Here is a 20438-nt window from a genome sequence, read left to right as displayed (position 1 = left end):
AAGTTAATTATGTTTGAAGTCATATTTTGTGTAGTGCTTATTCATTTTATGTCATAGCATTTCTTATTTTTAGGATTTTGAAAATAATAATAGTGATAAACCGTTTTATGTTTTTGTGATTTATTGTCCAGGTTTAAATGGACTTCGTATTTTAGGTGTGAGAAACTGCTAAAATTAAATAAATCTTCATTTTTGCATCGGATTTATTTAATTTTCTCAAACAGTTGAATCAAGGTGTAAGCGAGATCCTCAGAATGACCAAATATCGTTAAAGTAATTGGTATGAGAGATGTATTTCACACTAACAATTTATTTCTCTGTTCCAGCCCCGAAGACATGCAGTCCGAAGCAGTTTGTGTGTAAAGACCAGGTGACCTGCATCTCCAAAGGCTGGCGCTGTGATGGAGAGAAAGACTGTCCCGACGGCTCTGATGAAGCCTCAGATATCTGTGAGTAAACCGGTTTATCCATCTCATCAGATGTGTCATCATGACATAAAGATAAGATATGACCTGTATGATCTGTTGCGCCAGACTAGTTGTTTCTGAAAGAGAGGACATATCCAGCTGTTGCTGCCTTGAACTGAAAGTCACCATGTACAAAAATGGGACATTTCTCACTGCTTTTTAATGGTGGATGCATGCATATTTAAATTCAGGCTGATACTGATAAACTGATAATTTAATTCCTTCTATGGCCAATATTCTATACTGATTGATTTAAATTATTATAAAAATAAAATACAAACAACTAAAACAGTAGTTTTAGTTAAATGCTACATGTGAATTTAGGCATCAAGATATTATATGTGGTATGAAAAATGGATATTCATTTTGAGATTTGCTAAAGATTTCAATTAACAGTGTTTTTAATTTAATTTAATAATTATTAGTGTTTTTATAGACTAAAATTTAAGTAAACATTAGATGACTGCTTATATTAAATATCCAGTATCTCATAATTGATATGGAACAGATATACATTCCTAATTTTGATCATTGTGAAATGTTTTGAATGGGAAATTTCCATGATTGATAATTGCTGTCACCTCTGAGTACCTGTGACCTTTCCTCATTACATGTACCTAACTAATCTAACCATTGATCAAACTGTGCATTGACCTAAATGTTTGCGTAGTGTTAAGTAGAGCCTAGAGCACATGGGGGTTGAAGACGGACACACACTGCAGTCCACAGTTTGAAGGACGCTCTGTGTGTCTCTTCTGAGCGATGGCACTAATTAAACTGCTCTGTTTAGTCTGGCTGACTGCACACAGTCCTGTCCAGCCAAGTGATCTGTGTGTGTGAGCTCATCTCAAACATAAAAAACAGGAGCCTGACTCTTTTTATTTAACACTGACCTGCTCCTAAATGTTTCTGCACACGCAGACCTTATGAAGCCGGTCATACAGCACCTCACTTCACGTCTGTCACACAAGCCAGACACCCTCACAGCAGGCGGCCATGATGGTTCCTCCATCAGCATTTGGGTAGTGCTTTACTGTCCAGCAGGAGAACAGACAGAGCTAGTTAAGTGTTTACATATGACCTTCTGTGCTGTAATAGCAGCCTCCTTTTCATCCTCTCAGGGTGGTAAACAAACATTCGTAGTGTGCTATGTACACTAGTCTGTGTTTACATCTAATTTTTTTTTTTAATTTACCCTTTCTATATTATGCTAATTTATTGGGGAAAATTGTGGGATTCTCTTTCTTGATGAATATTTTTTAAGCTTTTGTTTGACTTTTCATGTTTTGTCCCCCCCCCCACCACGCTTACAAAAAGTACTGTGGCAGACACACCATGGTGTTATACTATACTATACTATACTATACTATACTATACTATACTATACTATACTATACAGGGCTCTAGACTAACTTTTTGCACTGGTTGCATTGGTGCACCTAAATTTTTTTCTTAGGTGCACCAGCACAAAAGTTAGGTGCACCCAAATTTTCGACAGCATCGCATTTTACACCGCAGTTTTACAAGTTCACTTTTTTTTTCAAGATCTGGTCAACATAAAGTTCTTTATTTGAAGCATTATTCTACTAGAAAGGTAACTTACTGAAAAAGTGTTGGCAATTAAAATAATTCACTGAACCCAAATTTAATTAGAGAACTAGGGATGGGCGATATGGGCTTAAAAATGTATCACGATAATTTCTGATATTTACTGCGATAACGATATCAATGACGATAATTTAGGGAATCCTGTTTTTTTTAGAGAAAAATATTATCTTTCCTAGTTTTACCCAAAATAGGGTGTTGTGAGCAGTACACACGACTTTTTATTTCATACTGGAAGCCGGAGGGCGCCCTTGCGCAGAAACTCCACATATGCACAGTAGAAGTAATGCTCCAGGAAATCACTAACATGGACAGAGGTATCCAGTGATCGCTGTAGCTGAATAAAACACAGATAGAGAAATATTGACTGAGGAAACCTGAACAAGACAATAAACACGCGATTGCACAAAATACATGGTCTGTGTTCTTCAAGCAATCTTGGGTATTTTCATAAGAATAAAGTCTATTTATAATGCAATGGTAATCGACATAGCCTTTATCACTGTATATAATGCTATAAAATAGTACGATTTCTGCCTTATTCTGTGATACGAAACCACATCTGATCTCAAAAATAAGTTATTTGAAACCTGTTATGAAGTTAATATGGAGAAAAAAGCACGTCAATAAATAATATCTTTGTTGGACAACAGGTTTGTAAACGACTCATACACATGTAAAACTGTATTGCACACGTGCTACTGTAGTACATTTACTCAAGGCTCAGACCGATTTTTTGTCGCACTGTACAGTGTTATCCAAACCTGTTCCAGATTGTAGGAGGAGCTGCTCAATTTCACGTCCACATTCCTTCACATCACTCCACACAGTCGCACACAGAAATGTGTCATCAACTAGACTTTATCGTTATTATCGTGGGAAGACAAATTTTTATCGTGGGGAGAATTTTTACCGGTATATCGCAAACGATAAGATATCGCCCATCCCTACTTAAAAGATCTCAAGATAAATGAAAAAAAAAAGAAAATCTAAATTAAGTGTTTTAAGTGCTTCAAACTAAACATCTCATGGCTCAGTGTCTTATAAACTATCCTCGCCTGCAGTCACATGCCCCTCGGATGGCCAACTCCTGTAGTTTGGCCTTCTTGATCTTTGGCCTTGGCTAAACCAGCTGGCCACACTCTCTCTAGCAGCAAAATCTTCCAGACTTGGCACCCCTACACTGATTCTGATCAGATCTTCCGCTGTGTCTGAATAAAGGGATGCTCTAGTGTCTGATTTGAACAGCTGAACAGTCCCTAAACAGCTTATACTGTTTCAGATATTAAAAAAGTTCAGTTTTGTATGTAATAGCAAAGTGATTATATTTTGTTTCATTTTTTTATTAAGTTAATTTAGAAAAACCTTTGGAGCAGTTTTTTGTTTGTTAAATATAAGTTTTAGTTTTTTTTAAAGTGACGACCAAGCGGCCAGCGTTAGACAGTGAGCCTGTGTTTGATCAATTTAGCCTTCTCAAATCATTACGACTCGCCTAAAATAAAATCTATAGATATAAAACAGTTCAAGCATATAACAATGTTTAATCGTTAGACCCAGATAAATGTGCGCTATATCCAGTAGTTTGTGCGGAGACGCTTCAGGACATGGAGACGCCAGCGTGATCACGTGCATTTTTTTCAGTAGATATGCCATCATTTTTGCACATAAAGGGAAGAGTAATACATCATTCATAACTGCAAAGTGTCTTTTATTTGTGAGCACTCACAATATCAACAAAACGTTGTGCATTTATGAAATAAAGAAAACAAACACGATGCGCTTTCTGCGTCTCGTCTTTAACGGGAGTACAAAAATGAACTGAAACTCAGTGAAAACATGCCTCACAGACATGATTGATATATCTATAGAAAGCTTTAAATGATTACTTAATAGAATAAAACAAATCGAAAACAAAAACTCATGATTATAATCATAATCCGTAAAGATGCATTTCTCTCTAAAGGTGCGTCTAATGAGATGGCGAGTCAGGATCAGCAACTTCATCCTTGTGACACAGACTCAGAAAACACTTGTTTATTAGTAAATAATTCAAATATCTCTTTCCTATTTCCCCCTGACACATTTATGGTGATTACTTTTGCCGGTGCTTTGCGGCAAGATTGAGCCTATTGCGTGTATTTAACCGGAGAACTGTTCAGCTGCGCTGCTGCTGGCGGGACACTAAACACCGTCTACGCGCTCTTGACAGTCGCGGTAGCACGGTCTCGTGTTGTTTCTACCAGCGCAGCAATTTTTTTTTTCATCACTAATTGATGGATGTCTAAAATATAAAAGTAAGGAGAAGTGTGAAACAGGCGGGAGGCCCAGCTTGCGTCTGAACTATGACGTGAAAATTATCCCGAAGACCGGCTCGAGGGGTGTAAAAAAGTCAGGGTCCGTCAGGCTCCATAAGTCGTTTATGGATTATGATGAGAAATTCACACAGGACTGCTCCAAATAAATGGCCCATCGTTTGGACGTCTTACACAAGGTAGCTCCCAGGCGTTTGAGAACAAGGTGCTCAAAGCACATAAACATCAAAGAATTTTCTGCCTGCAAATAAACTTTCTGCTGCGATCCCACCATCTGTCTCTCAAAAAGCACCACTAATATAATTTCAGTGCCACTAATGCAGTTTGGCTGAACACACAGGGGCTTTTCATTAGACGGAAGCTCTGACCTTCTGATTTATCATGATCTGTTTCTGCCAATTACACACATTACACGCTTAATCCTTTTTGTTAAAGCCATTTCCAAGACTTTAAATTCAAGAGAAAGACCTGTCCTGGCTGTCAGCATTTCAAACGAGAATGATGTAAATTTTAGAGTTAGTGTCACGTCTAATCCTGGTCTTAACTGTCATTTTGTTATTAGAGTCTGTTATTAAGTCACTAGGCGGGGTCTGCCGGATATAACGCCATTGAAGCGATTGAAGAGATAAAATAAGATGGGTTGCAGAAACCTGTTTATCAATTCTTCTGTTTTTGAAACACAGACACACTCATTCAGACCCAAGTCTGGTGGCTCTTGCTCAGGGTTCAGTTGAAACTTGTCTTGTTGTGCTAGGAAGGTGTGCTGTGTGTTTGAAGGTTATTCTCTTGTCCTACTTCATCTCTTTAGTTCAGGTTCATTTCTAACTAACAAACTGAGTTCCCACCAGTGCCATGCTGCCAGAACAAATAAATCTTGCCCTCCTTTTCTTTCTCTCCCTTTTGTTTCCCTCTCACTTTCTCTCTGGGTGTAAATCAGAGAGTTCAACAAACCTGGCGCCCAGTGTAGGGCTTGTTTATATCTTTAAGTAGGTCAGTATATCATTAGAAAAGCACTGACATAAGAGACAAGAGCACTGAGGAACTCCCTTTCTCCTGTTCTGTCTCCTTCAATAAAGAAAGAAGATTGAGAAGGGTATTGCGACGTTATCTATCACAATTTCTAATGCACCTGTTGTAAAAGTCAACTATTGCGTCATCTCTAAATGTGAAGGTAATGCTTTTATGTGTGTAGAATTGATTTATTGGAGTGTGTATTGAGGATAGTAATTTTGTCTGCTCAATTACTTGATGCTGTTAAAGGGGTCATATGATGTGATTTAAATTTTTCCTTTCTTGTGTTACAAGCTCTTAGTGTATAAAGAAGATACACGAGAGTATCACAATATTTTGGTTGGCGATACTGTATTGATTCTCAAAAACGGAATATTAAATAATAATTCAAACAATTCATGGCAGTTGTTTCGTTTTGAGTTTACATCCCGACCGCTAGATGGCAGTCTTCATCTCTGAACGACAGTGAGAGTGACAGGAAATACTAACATTAGGGCAAACCACTAATGTTAGCATTAATATCGCTGCTAGTAATGGAGGATGAAAGAATTGTCCCTGTTCCTGGTTCGGTGTACAAAGCTGAAGTGTGCCGTCATTTGGGCTTTTGTGTTAACGTCCACCGCGAGACCGTGGTGAGGGCGCCACCGCGTCCCGTGTGAAGAGGGGCTCGCGCGGGTTGGGGGCGCCAGTAGGGTCGCAGCGCGGCTGCAGCTTTCTCTCATTTTGGGGGCGTTTTGTGCAGTTGGGGTGGTGCTCGCGTCGCCGTTTCGCCGATTCCACGGGGTACATAAAGACAAATTGAAAAACTTGTGAAATCCAAGTGGAAAGGTTCAAAACCTAAATTTATTTTATTGTTTTACAATTGTTTTGTTTTCTTTAGGAATCCTGTAAGCACTTTTTTTATTGATATTAAGCAGATGTAATTTTTTATTCAGATCAAAATGTTATGACATTGTATGTCACAATTGTAAACTGAAACTGTGAACCTGTAAAGCAGGTTCTAAAAAAATATATATAATATATATGGTCTTTTTTATAAAATACATTTTATATGTATTATACATTTAACTAAAGGATCCTGCAAGCACTTTAATTCCCAACACCCCCACCCTTTACTCGTACTGCACAAAAATTGGTTCAGTAACGTTGAATGTTACAGGGACTGATTATTGCAAATGCAGATCCCACTGTATTCTGGTTAAATAATTTTTATTTACTTATTGCTAAGGTTTGCATATGGAGGTGTGTTCTTACAACATACAGAGCTACCAAATTTTACTACAAATTTGAGTGCAACATATAATCTGTTAATAGTGTTCATCATCTGTTTGATTACGTCTACAAAAAATTTTTCAAAAAAATTCTACAAAATTAACATAAACTGACAGTCACTACTGGAAAGCGACTACTAAATATTGTAGAAACTTAATTTTTCTGTAAAGTTGCTTTGCAACGATTTGTATTGTAAAAAGCAAATTCAAATAAACTTGAATTGAATTGTGTTCTTAATCACAGCTTTCCTAAAAATATATCATATTCCTAAAATAAGAAATATCCCAATATATCCCCTTGCTGACAGTATCGCAATGTATCGCAACATATCGTATCGGAACCCATGTACTGGATACGTATCATATTGCCAGATTCTTGGCAATACACAGCCCTATTTGACTCGCAGCCTGTAAGTACGTTTACATATTCAAAGGATTTGCCACTGATGATTCAAACTCTATTATCAACAAAACGCAACGCATCAAAAGACAGTATAAGTCATTATAATCAGTAATTATGTCCCCACTGGATGCAGCAAATGCCTCGTTCTAGGCCTGAGCGATATGACGATATAAATCGGATGGACGAAATTAAAAGTCTATCGATTCATATTGAGCTCTATCGTTTATTTTGTGGTGCCGCAAAATACATTGTATACGGCAATACGTTTTCATTATTTGAATGACGGCAGTCACATGCATTACACGGGGATGCAGACAGACGCGTGAAATAACAGCATGTGCGCGCTCATGTCACGTTGCTGTGCGAGTGGTCATGAAAACTTAATGTTTGCATCATAGACTGTATAGGTTTGCATGCGCTTTTAAGCACTGCAGTTTAACCCCTTAGCAGTATACTCCCGTTTTCGGCATAAAGACAGAAATGACATACCCAAAATAAAAAGGTTTCTGCTCATGAGTCTTTCTGACTAGATCCATAATCAACATATGTTCACAAAGCTGACACTTCAAAGTTTACTGTTCAAGAATCAGAATTACTCAGACTGTTATGATAATAGAGATATATATAAGCTCAAACATAAAAACAAAAATAAAAATATTAAAAACATATTTTTAAATGTATTAACTACTGATTTTAGGTCGTTGAAACAAAAACAGAGCTATATGCGCGCGCTGTCTCTGTTTCTGTGTGAGAGGAGTGCGTAAGCCGCGCATCAGCTGCTAATAGAGCTCGTGAGAATTTTTGCCGCTTTATTGCCTTTGAACGATTGCATAAACACTTATATGCGTCCAAATGCAAGTATCCTCATAAACACATTCATTTAGGTTTTAAGGGAATGTAAACAGTTGCGAGAGGAAGCGCATATGTAACAGTATATTGGATCTGGACTTCAGTCTTAAAGGGGAAGCTGTCCAATATTCGTCCTGTCTGCCATTCATGAAAATCTCTCACTGCTCTTGACTAAATCACTTTTGTAACTAGAATAAGAAGAAAATACATAAACAAATAATGCTAATGATTATTCGTATATATATATATATATATATATATATATATATATATATATATATATATATATATGCGTGGATATATGTGTGTGTGTGTGTGTGTGTGTGTATGTATAGATAGATAGATAGATGTACATAACTTACACAGTGAAAACTAATTCATTTACAGAATGTATTTCTTATTTATCGTAGTTCTTGCCCTATTGCTTGTAATTAGTTTCTTATACTTAAATCATCACTGACTGTTTATGTATCTCCAGTGAGCTTGAGTTTTTTTTTTTAATTTATTTTTTTTATTATTTTCTTGTATTAGTTTGATATTGACATTGGTGACAAGGATTATGAAAATTCTATGGTATCAAATCTTAATATCATAAACCTTATTAAAAGAAAAAATAAATATATCAAGATATATGTCCATCCCTAATCATCAGCATAGCAATGGTACCATAACCAATCATCATCAAAGAACCCACCCCTAGTATAAGTCATTATAATCAGTAATTATGTCCCCACTGGATGCAACAAATGCCTCGTTTGTAATGGGTTTTATTGGTTTTGTCTCATTGCGCCGGTGTCCTGACATTTTATCCTAACATTTTTTCAGTAGAGGTGGGAGAAAAAAAAAAATATTCCAATGCATCGCGATTCTCTCTTCAACGGTTCCGAATTGATTCTGAACATTTCAGAATTGATTCTGAGCTTGTTTATTTTTCCAGCATATGGCACGTGTGCGTGCTAGAGAAGCGGCGGGCTTCACTGCACAGAATTTGCGATGTCAGACACGTGCACATTGATAACTTTCGGACACTTAAAGAACACTTATTTTAAATAAGTAATTGTTTTAAAAAATAGCCTGCTGTGCTTATATAATAATAAAAAAAAATGATTAAAAGAAAAAGGATTAATTGGTGAAAAAATGTAGATCAAGAATAATTTTGGAATCGGATCGTGACTCCCAGAATCGGAATTGGTTCGGATCGTAAAGTGCCTGAAGATTCCCACCCCTAATAGATGTACAGGATGTATGACAACATTGTGATGCATCAATGCATCGTTAATCATAATCGAATCGAATCATGAGATACCCATAGATTCCCACCCCTACCTGTCAGGCACACACGGCATCACAGTGTTAAGGGGCGTACCATTTCCGCCACACGCTTGAGGCATTCTGCCAATCACAACGCACTGGATAGTTGGCCAATCAGAGCACACCTCGCTTTTCAGAACGTTAAGCTTTATAAAAACGACGCGTTTCAGAAAGCGGGGCATAGAGGAGAAACAATAATGTACAGTATGTGGAAAATAATGTTTTTTTTTAACCTTAAACCACATAAACACATTTCATTATACTGAGCCAGCCTTTGAAATATATCATAGTGAGTCATGCCGCTTTTTCATTTAGTCTTGTCTTAATTGCACGACTATTCCCAGGTGTCTTACCTAAGATGCAATTACCCTCCAGAGGTAAAGACAGACTCTCACAGTCTGGCTGTGTCAGGGCATCACGCTGCACCTCGTGGAGCTCATCTGACTCATCTTTCCCAGGCGAACTCAAATACGCAAAATGAGATATCAAATTCTCTTTGTGGAATTTTTCCAGTTTTGTTCTTCTCTCCTCTCTCGTTTGCAGCTTCTTTGTGAATTTGTTTCTGCTTTTTTGCCTTTAATTTACATTTCAGCTGTCTTCCAAACTCTTTGTGAGCCACCTACCTAGACAGCGTGTTTAGGCAGCATCATAGGTGATTCCCTGACGCAGAGGCCATCCTGTCACTGAACAGTAAATTTGTAATGACTCTTAAACGTATAGTTATTTGTCATATTTACATACATTGTAAAAAATCTGGGAAGTTTACAGTAAAAATGGCAATTGTTGTTGCCAGAACTTTACCATATTATACCAAATTGCTAAAATCTGTTTTTTTTTAAACCTTTATAATATACTGACAACCACCTTAAAAAACAGGTGGTAAAGAGAAACATGAAGCTCATCACAAGTAGCTTTTCCTGCATGGTGAAATACACACAAATACAAAACACCATCATGGTGTAACACACAGGACACTAAAATAACACAATAAACATTAATTTATCCACATAAGATGTAACCCAAAACCCTAATTTACATAACTGATTAGACAAAATTAAGAAGAGACATTGTATTTCAGTGAAAAAACATCAAATGTGAACTGTCACATACAGAATTCTGGAAATGTCAGTTTTACTGTGAATTATAAGATTAACTGTTTTTTTTTTTTTCTCAGTTCCAAAAACTGCACATTTGTCCCATTATAAAATGTCCCATTATTAGAATTATTGCTGTTTTTGACTGTATAGATTAAGGGAACTTACTGTAAACCAAATAAGCGATTTTTACCATAGCATTTTTACAGTGTTTTACTGTCAAAATTACAGTATTTTTTGCACATCATGCCTCATGAAATGTTCTAGGGTTGTTACTCAGGCACCAAATAGGATACCCATTACAAGTTCTGTCAGCTTATCCTTTTGCATTCTGCGGGAGGATATGGTTTTCATTAGGAATGTCTGTTTTATTTATTTATTTATTTCCATTTACGATAAGAATGTTGTATTTTTTCAGTGTGTAGAATATCACAGAATGCTTTTATGGCCAGCATGACTGTGGTCAGGGCGGCAAACAGGACCAGATGTACACTAAAATGCTTTAATGGAGGGAAATCTTTCATCTGTGTGGGGCAGGTTTAGTCCGTGGAAGAAGTGTGTGTGTGTGTGTGTGTATGTTTAATTATTATAAAGAAGAAACCAACTGAACCAAATTGGTAAATCATCAGTCTTGTTCCAGAAAGCTCTGGGGAAATGAGAGCGCTCAGCGTGGGGTCGCATGCATTTGAATGTGTGTATGTAAATGCTGTCTTTTTACATTCAGATGCTGTTTTAGACTCTTTGATTGAATGGGTGAGGAGGAGTGATTATTCAGTGCAATTTGCACTTGTGTAAGGCTGTTGCCACCCACAGACGCCCCTGAGGAGACTGATATCTGTCCGTGTCATTTACAGTGATTGCTTGAATTGGGAAAAGGTCATTAAGACATGTGACCTACAGGAAGAGGTGAAAGATGGATAACTAGTTTTGTCACTGATTGGGAGATGCAGGCTGATAATATTAAATAAAATTAGTTATTATATATATATATATATATTAATGAGTCACTGAATTTAAATAACAAAAAAAGGAAATTAATTAAAAGTTAATAGGAAACAATATAACAAGTGTATGTGGACATTTTCTTAATGAATGCTTTATGTTTGCATTTTCTTGAACTTCTGGAAAACAAAGGAGGTATTGTAAAGCACAGTAAAAACATTATTGTAATGTCTTTTATTGTTAAACTTTATCTTGCCTACGAGTCATAAAACGATTAAGGTTTATTATGATTTATCATTTATATTATCGTTAAGATTATCTTAATATGCCCACAAGTCTGGTGTCTTAACAAACCAAGGTCTATACACAGAAATGTTTGTTCTAATGAATACAATTCATATATTATTATTTATTTATTCTCCTTAAGGTGGAGTCACAGCGAAATTGCAGCAAAATTTCTGAAATGAAAGGTACATTGTCTCTTTTCAATAGAGTGAGATGTAAAAAGCACCGCTTACACAGAAGTCACATTCAAACCAAGCAGGTTTTTGTTGCTCAAAGTGGCAAATTCTTACGACCAACTTGAATGTTTGTGATCTACTAGAATGTCTGGATTTTGCGTTGAAATTTCACAGAGCAATGGTACTTTTTTATTTTTGGTCAAAATGCCACTACTTGGAAATACCTGTCAATGTTTTTAAGAATTTGTAAATGGACATTTTTATTGTTTAATGCGTTCTCTGGTAATTAAGGGAGGGAAACTGAAAGAAGAAGGGCGCTGAAATTCATGAATGAAGAAGCAATAGTGTAACCACAGAATATGTGTAGCAATGAACTATTTGAGGTCGGTTGAGGAATGACCTTGGTGGCTAATGGGTATAATGAGTATTCTGGACAGCAGAAACCGAGATCAGAGGTTCATTTCATCGCCTGACCCGATTCAGCTGTTATTGGGAACAGAGAACAGAAGGTTTGAAAGGACGCTGGGTTAATGGCGTGTCATCGCTGACCCTGGATCAGCTGGTCAAAGACAGCATAAAATTAAGTGTCAAAAAGAGACTCCTGTCTGGCTGTGAAGATAACTGAAGGTCAAGGACTATTTGTCTAAAGACCAATTTGCTCTGCTATCAAGCTTTTTGGCGAGCACGCAGAACAGGAAGCAACGGAAGGAAGGAGGAATAAGTAATTCAGATTGTTTTAATGCTTAGTGAGGTTGTTTTGTAATGCAGTTAAGCCTTGATTTATATATTTTAGAATAATACACATACATGCTTCTTAGCATTTATCTTACATGACATGAAAAATGCTTGTAATATGCACAGGGCAAAGAAGTGTTGGATGTTACCGCTGGGGCCAGTGTAGGCAGACATTATTATGGTCCTGATCATCAGAGCTGAAAGTAGCATGAATGAGACTAAGGGACAGAAACAAACCCTTTAAGTGGGGGGAGGAAACGGTGCATCTTACTCACACACACAATTAACAAAAGCACAACAGGAAAGCCAAATGGGAGGTCATTATGTAACTAGGGGTAAGGATAGGGTAAGATGAGTTTAGACACAGTATTTAGACTTGCTGTGGCTCCGCTCAAGTGCTTAAGTACAGCTCGTCTTGACAGCATGAACCCAGGTTCACTCAAAGTCAACTTCCCCAGCCATGATAATGTGGACATCGTAATGAGCAAAAATTGTAGGCAAAAAGTGAGGGGGAGGGGGTACTTTTGGTTAATTTTTTATTTTTATTTTTATAAAAATATACATGTATTTATTTATTTGTATTTTATTGACTTATTTATTTACTTACCTTTGTTCTTAAAATATAAGACTGTTACCATATTTTTTGTATTTATGTATATTATTTGTTTGTTTATTTACTTTTTTTATTTTATTATGATTTATTGATTGATTTGTTTGTTTATTTTTCTTAAAATATAGTACCTTTAAAATATTTTGAATTCATTTTATATTTATTTAAAATATTTTGCATTAATTTATCTATTTATTTTTTTTATTTGAACATGTATGTTGTAGTATATGTTTTTCCTACTTTTTAAATATAGCATCATAAATTTTTTTTGCTTTTATTGTACATTATTTTCAGTTAATTATGAAAACGCTGTAAGTGCTTTGCCATAATTCATCTGGAAGTTTTATTACTTTTCTTTTTAAATGAACATTATTTTGATAAAGCACTATAATGTAACTAATTGTACTGTTAATACATAAGCATAAATGAAAAACAATACAAGTTAGCAAAGGAACACATTAACAACACATGTAATGGTACATTTGAAGAGTTTGATTCCAAAACGCAATAAATCCATTTTGATTAATTTGAATAAAAATGTGTTTTCTTTACCAAGAAAGTAGCAAGATGAAAACCACTATTTTCTGTTTCAAACTTTCACATAGCATCTTTAGATTATAATAACATTAAAAATTCAAATCCAGATTTTGATTTTCAAAGATTTATTATAAAATGTTATTATTTTTATCCCAAAATGCAATAAATCCATGACACTTTTTTTTTCATTGAATCATTATAAAAGTTATTTTTCATATTGAAACTGTTGAAAGTACACAACATAGTAAGTTGATCCACATATGAAAGCCTCTGAACTTGGTCAGTACTAATCTTATATACAGGCACTGGACTAAAAATACATTCAATCAGTCATCGCTCCCAAAATGAATTCAACAGGTCATCTTGTTAATGCTCTAAATTTATTAGGTCTACAACAATAAAATAAAATTTCATCATGAGTAGGGTTGGGAATCGTTAGAAATTTTTCGGTTCCGTTTCCGCCTAACGGTTCTGGTTCCGATTCCGGTTCCATTAAAATCATTAAATAATTATTAAAAAATAGTGGTAAGGAAAAATGCACAATACTCAACTTCTCAATGCTCAATACTGTTTATTACTGACTGTCAACTTATTTTAAAGGTTGGCAATGTCAAAATTCAACATATATTGCAGTATACGGATATTCTTATGTAGAGTTGGGTATTGTTCGAAATTTTCAGATTCCAGTTCCATTTAAATTAACTATTATTATGTTTTTTACTATTTTACCTTCAGTGAATGTAGTGTTGCTGGAAGGTAGTAAGTAATGTTGGGTAATGCTAGTCCATGAATCAGCACATCGGTGGAAGGCTGCTCACAGCGCTTGGTCATGTGTCGCACCAGAACTGTTTTCAGAACCGAAACTAAGAAATTGCTTACGGTTCCGATTCTGAATAAGAACCTGTTCTCGGTTCCCAACCCTAATCATGAGCAACAACATGAACAACATCACATTAAAACACATAAATTCCCATATGATATTTCCCTTACATTCAACTTCCAAAAGTGCCTTCCTCTTTGCCATGTTACATTCATTTAGCTGACTAGTGCTATACGCTGTATAAACGAAAACATTAATGGCATTAATAAAAACACTTACACTGACAAGCTACGCAGTATCGCGTTTATAATCGAATGCGACAAATCTGTGATATTGCATAACTTGTCAGTGGCTCTGTGTATTAAATGCCGCTCCATCTAAAAGCACGCAATGGAGATTTATCACAGAACTGGCTTTACTGACGAGATGCGCATGACAATCACATGCGATTTATCATGCAGCACTAAGTTTGTTTGTTGATCACAAAGTACAAAGTAGATGAGGAAAAATAGGATGCCGGGTGTATTCAGAGCGCCACCATTACTGTCTAGAGTGCGTGGGATGGTGCGCTGTGATTGGTTGAGCGGATATATCGTGTTCTGCAGAGAAAGGAGACTGGCGTTTGTCACGGTTTGGGAAAAAAAGGAACAAAACATGACCTAATAACTCGGCGGATATCATATTTTGTGTAAAATTAAAAATGGACTTTTCAGTACTGACCAGATACAATACTGATTTTGGCAGAAACTAATTTTTTTGGAACCAAACTTTTAATTTATTCATTTTGCAGATCCTTTTATCCAAAGCGACTTACAGTAACAACACAAAATGATGCTTAAATATTTTTAAATTAATTTTTTTTCTACGTATTTGAGGGTCCCTTATTTTCAGTCAGATAATGTCACAATGTAAAAAAAAATGTAATCCTAAATATCCTGTTCCCTTTCTTTAGAGCAAAATATTTGTTTTGGTTTGAAATATGTTCATGAGTTTCATCCATTTATTTAAATGTGGTCTTTAAAAATGTTAGATGGTTTTATTAGTTATTTGAAGTGTTCATTTTCTCTAATAATGGTCCTATATCAGTTTATCTGTGGATGTCCACTCTGTGTGCTCTCTATTTCCCCCTCCTCCTTTCTCTTTTGTTTTTTCCCCCGTCTCTCTGTTGTGTTTAGTGCATATGCTTCAGGGTGTCAGTGACAGTGCAGGAAGGAAGCAGTCATCGCCTGTATGAGAGCGTTCCTGTTAGCAAACGGCCAACGACTTCCCAGTTTACTCCAAGATCACAGAGATCAGCCCCCAGTTCACTCACACACACTCATTGTGAAACAGCCGTCTGTCAGCTCCCCTCTTTTTTGCTTTCTTTTCCATTTTATGAAACTTTCTGGGCACATTTTGGAGTTAGTAGTTGAAGTTGAGCAGAATTAGGATTAGTTGATGAGTTTTGTTCAGATTGGCCTCTTCTCACTCTAGTCACAGAATCTTTTAGGTTGGTTTTTTGGAAGGGTAGCACTGGCTGAAGAGATGTTTGAACTTGAAGAACTGGATTTAGGCTTTGGTTGAATTGTTACCCTGCCAGCAAACCCTGAGAGGGAATCTCAAAGCTTCATTATAAAACAGAGGTGGAGAAAGGGTCAGAAAAAGAGCCTGTGGATTTTTTCAAAAGTTTTTGAAAGAAGTCTCTTATGCTCACCAAGGCTGCATTTATTCAATCACAAAATACAGTAGTATTTCAAAAATATTATTACAATTTAAAATAGCTGTTTTATATTTAAATATATATTAAAGTGTATTTTTTTCCTGTGATGATGAAGCTGAATTTTCTTCAGTGCCACAGAATCTTTCAGAAATCAATCTAATATTCTGATTTGGTACTTAAGAAACCTTTCTTATTATTATCAATGCTTAAAGCTATGTAAATATCTGAAACTGGTTTCTCTCCCCTCATAACAGATGATAGATGGATGCTTATATCTTGTGATATAAATCAGAAATATATAAATATGAATCTGGAGAAGAGGAAGTTCACAATGTTCCTCTCTGATTTTAGTGGAACAGCTGAAATTAAATGGCATGATTTTGAAAGATGGGGGCTGTTTGGATCTGGAATTTGTTTGTGTTGCTTCATCACAGTAATGGAAGTATTCATTGTGATCTTTGGAGTTACAAGTACAAAATCATTGTACTGTAATGGATAGATATTCCTGTCTCAAGATTTAACAATGCTCGTTATAATGTTTCTTTAAAATGTGCTAGCCTTTTTTTCCCCTTGTTTGTGTGTGTGGAGAAATACCCTCATTCGCACACTTTCCACAAATCCAGTCAAATCCTAATGGATCGTATCCAGACCCACTCTAATTTATCTCAACAATGAATATGTTTCCATATGAAAATGTTACAGTACTTGGGTTTACATGAGTTTATGGTTTGCAAATGCTGTTTAATGTAGTCTTTGACAGTTCAATCAAAATATTTTCATTCAGCTTTTACTCTGTTGCTTAAGAATAGTTTTTGAGCTAAAATGGAAGTTAATCTATGGGTCTGTTCCAAAAACTGGTGAGCTGCCTACATAGGTAGAACCTCGTAATTGATTTGGAACATTCTGCATGCTTCCTACATAGGCAGCGCACTAGGTTTTGGAACAGAGCTATAATGTTGCCCTTGGTATAAAATTAAAGCTCTGTTGGGGCCTCCCACAGAAACATTTTTTCCAGTCTGTTTTTGCCAAACTTTAATGAACCAAATAAGCACGTTGACCCCTTCATTTCCGTCCCAGAAGATACTCACATATGTGCTATTAAGAGAGCAGAAACCCCTAATGGACCTTCAGAATGTGAGCGGCATTAACCCGGCTAAAACACTGCTTCACTTTTACAGTATAATGGGAGGTGCATTCCCCCTCCTTTTTTATGTTTTTCTAAAATGGGTCAGCAGATGTTATGAGTAGAGGTGGAGGGAAAGAAAGAAAGAAAGAAGAAAAGAAGAAAAATATCCAAGACAAACAGTTTGCTTTGCCGTGTGGGCCACATGGAGGGAGAACGGTTCCGGCCAATAGCGATGCTCTGAATGGTTTATGACAGAGCAAGTTATAGTATTACCAATGAGATTTTTAAACAAAAGACAATAGTTCTTTGTTCTAGTCCTCAATTTTAACTTGTGATTGGGTGTTTTATTTAACTATTCTGGAAACTAGGGGTTTGTGGTGTCTTAGTTTACTTTTGGTTTGGCCTGCATTGACTTTTGCTCTTCTAACTTTTGGAATACGTTACTCAAACTGTAAATATAACGTTCTATGGACATTCAGGACGCTGTTGTTATAATGAAGTAAAACTATAAAAAATTGAAATAAAGCTGAAATAATATATTAGATGAAACGCTTTAAACTTGAACTTAGCAACCATATAAAATATAAGTCAAAACTTAATTAAAAAAGCATAACAAATTTACTAAAACTAAAAACGAAACTGAAAATATAAAAATAAGATTCAATATATAACAGTATATAAATAATACTAACATAAAACTAATTTGAAACCTAATGCACCAATCGAAAACAACATTTTACAGCTGGTGAAAACTGTAATAAGGATGCAAAAGACATTTAAACCGAATGGTCTGAAACTCAAATCCACATGCTCTCACACTCTTCCAGTCTGTTGTCACTGTAGTGTGCAAATGATCATGCGTTGCATCACTCAGGTGTTAACTTTGTTAACGTTCTAAAAGAAATACACATGACTTGTTAAACTAGCAGTTGAATGGAGCTGCATCTCTTTGTATTGTTGCAATGTGTTAACTTGTGTTTGTTTGCTGTTTACCTTTGCAGGCCATCACACCCAGGTGTCACAGTGCCCTCCCAATGAGTTTGAGTGTCGAGGAACAGATGTGTGCATTCACCTGAGCAAGCTTTGTGACGGTGTCCCAGACTGCACGGATGGACGTGACGAGGGGCCGCACTGTCGAGGTAACATGCGTGTAGAACGCAGTCTGATCAACCTTACATTTGTTGACAGTGAAAGTATAAGACTTGCAGACTTAATTTACTTTTCAGTGCTGTTCCGTCAAATACATAAATATAGCTGTCATATCTGACACAGATAAATTATATATATGGCACAGATGAAATGGTTGTGGCTTGAGTGGCTTTAGGCTAAAAAACACTAGAGGACTATAAAAATCTTAAAATATTTTAAAACACTAGGTATTGCTAGTAAAATCTCTTCCCGCAGAATGTATTTGTATTGTGGGCTCCGACTGTCTTTTAGACCTCCTCACATGAGATAATCAGGCACTCATCTTGTTTGTGTCCAAAGTCCTGAGATATGCAGGCTCATCCGGCAGACCTGTATCTTTAAAGTACTGATCCAGCCACTTAGCAAGTAACTGAAAGAAATCAGACTGACAGATAATCTCATTTTAAAAGAAAGGCTTAGATTTCGGGGTCAAATAAATCCCTGTAATGTTAGTCCAGGTCTATCTGCTGCTATCATTCTATACTGCTGGAATGTTAGAAAGACAGTCTGGGCCTGAGGTTTTAAAGGCCGAATAATAAATAATGTACCTTCCTGACCTGGCGTCTATCCAGCGCTTTGAGCCTAGACACACACACACTTCACTTGTCCTCCGGCTCAAATGCCGACCCTTTGAACCCAGAGGTAAACACTCACCCCCTCTTCCACACGAACCCCTCGCGTTCAGATGCACAGAATGCACACAAACATATGCTCACATGCCTTTCCTGTTGGATGTTTGCTTGCTCCTGCTTTCACAGAAAGGTTTACAGTTTCACAATCATTGCGCTGTTTCCCCCGAACAGATGTGGAGATTGTGCAAGAAACTCAGCTCCAGTGTTTTCAAAAAACACTTTGTCAGTCTATATTTTGAAGTAATTATCACAGATTTGATGACAAGTTGGGTGAGAGGGAGGCAGGCTTGAATTTATTGCTGTGTGTGATACATCTGGCTGCTATGTTAACAATGTAGTGGGTCAGCATCAAGAAATCAGTGATAGGAACTGCCAACCTCTGATATCAGCCGTGCTCGTGCTAGCCTGGTTCATCTTATCCTGGGCTTTGTAAATTCAACCCCTCACTGAGCTGGGAACCGGTTTGATTGTGCTTTCCCTCCTGGCAGATTTAATTGGCTCCCCGCAGTCTTGATTTAATCATTTTGTACTAAAGCCTCTCGGCGATGTTTCAAGGTCTGTCCAGTTCCTCCCGCTATGAAGACACGGGCCAAAAACTGTCAGTCCTTTCCAAAATAACTTTCTGATGAGGAACTGGAGAATTATAGTTTTCAAACTGTAAGCCGGACTGAAAATTTGTACAAAAATGTCTTTGGTCAGCTCTAATTGCAGATGCCCTACTTTTTTTTTTTTTGGACTCTTCAAAATGGATTACTTCACAACAGAATTAAGGAACATTTTTATCGCAGATCGTTAACTCAATTTACTGGCAGAGACGTTACAGATAAGACAGGGAAACCTGGTGACGTTTATAGCTTTTGAAGGAAGGCAGAGCATTACACAAAGCTTTTATAGCTTTTGGAGGAGTTTGTGTATGTGCATGCTTACAAATGTAGAATTCATTATGCTTACAATACAAGTACTTTAAGTGAGCTGTTAATAGTGGAAGTAGCTAACTACACTACTACTAATGTTTTGCTAACTGTAGTTTAGCTTTTTTAAAGGTGCTGTATGTAGAAATCATTCATTAGTTACCATTATCAGCATTATTTAGTTTCATTACCAACATTCTTTAATATTATTGCCCCCTTATTTTGTTGAAGTTGTTTTTAGCTTTATAAGTTTCATTATTCATTGTCATTAAGAACTACCATCATACAACATTTTCCTCCACTAAATAATAACAACAACCAATAATAAAAAAATTTTGTTCAGACAGAAAAAAAAAAAATTAATACTTTTATTCAGTAAGGAAGCATTGCATTTAAGGTAACATTTATATTATTGCAAAACATGCTGAACTATCTATCAAAGAATCCTGAAAAA

At 36.3% G+C, this 20438-nt stretch overlaps 1 protein-coding gene across 2 annotated transcripts in view; it reads left to right on the top strand.

Annotated features, from left to right (window-relative positions):
• Positions 1-20438, top strand: part of LOC109071622 (low-density lipoprotein receptor-related protein 1-like) — a 119774-nt gene that overhangs the window by 17288 nt on the left and 82048 nt on the right. For both annotated transcript variants that reach the window (XM_042751412.1, XM_042751411.1), the window contains exons 2-3: positions 327-449; positions 18255-18392. In XM_042751412.1, coding sequence (XP_042607346.1) covers positions 327-449; positions 18255-18392 — 261 coding nt within the window. The remainder of the gene's footprint in view (positions 1-326; positions 450-18254; positions 18393-20438) is intronic.

Source organism: Cyprinus carpio, chromosome B23, assembly GCF_018340385.1.
Source record: "Cyprinus carpio isolate SPL01 chromosome B23, ASM1834038v1, whole genome shotgun sequence".
NCBI classification, from domain to species: Eukaryota; Metazoa; Chordata; class Actinopteri; order Cypriniformes; family Cyprinidae; genus Cyprinus; species Cyprinus carpio.
The sequence above is the reverse complement of the archived record's forward strand: the minus strand, read 5'-3'. Positions and strand labels throughout refer to the sequence as shown.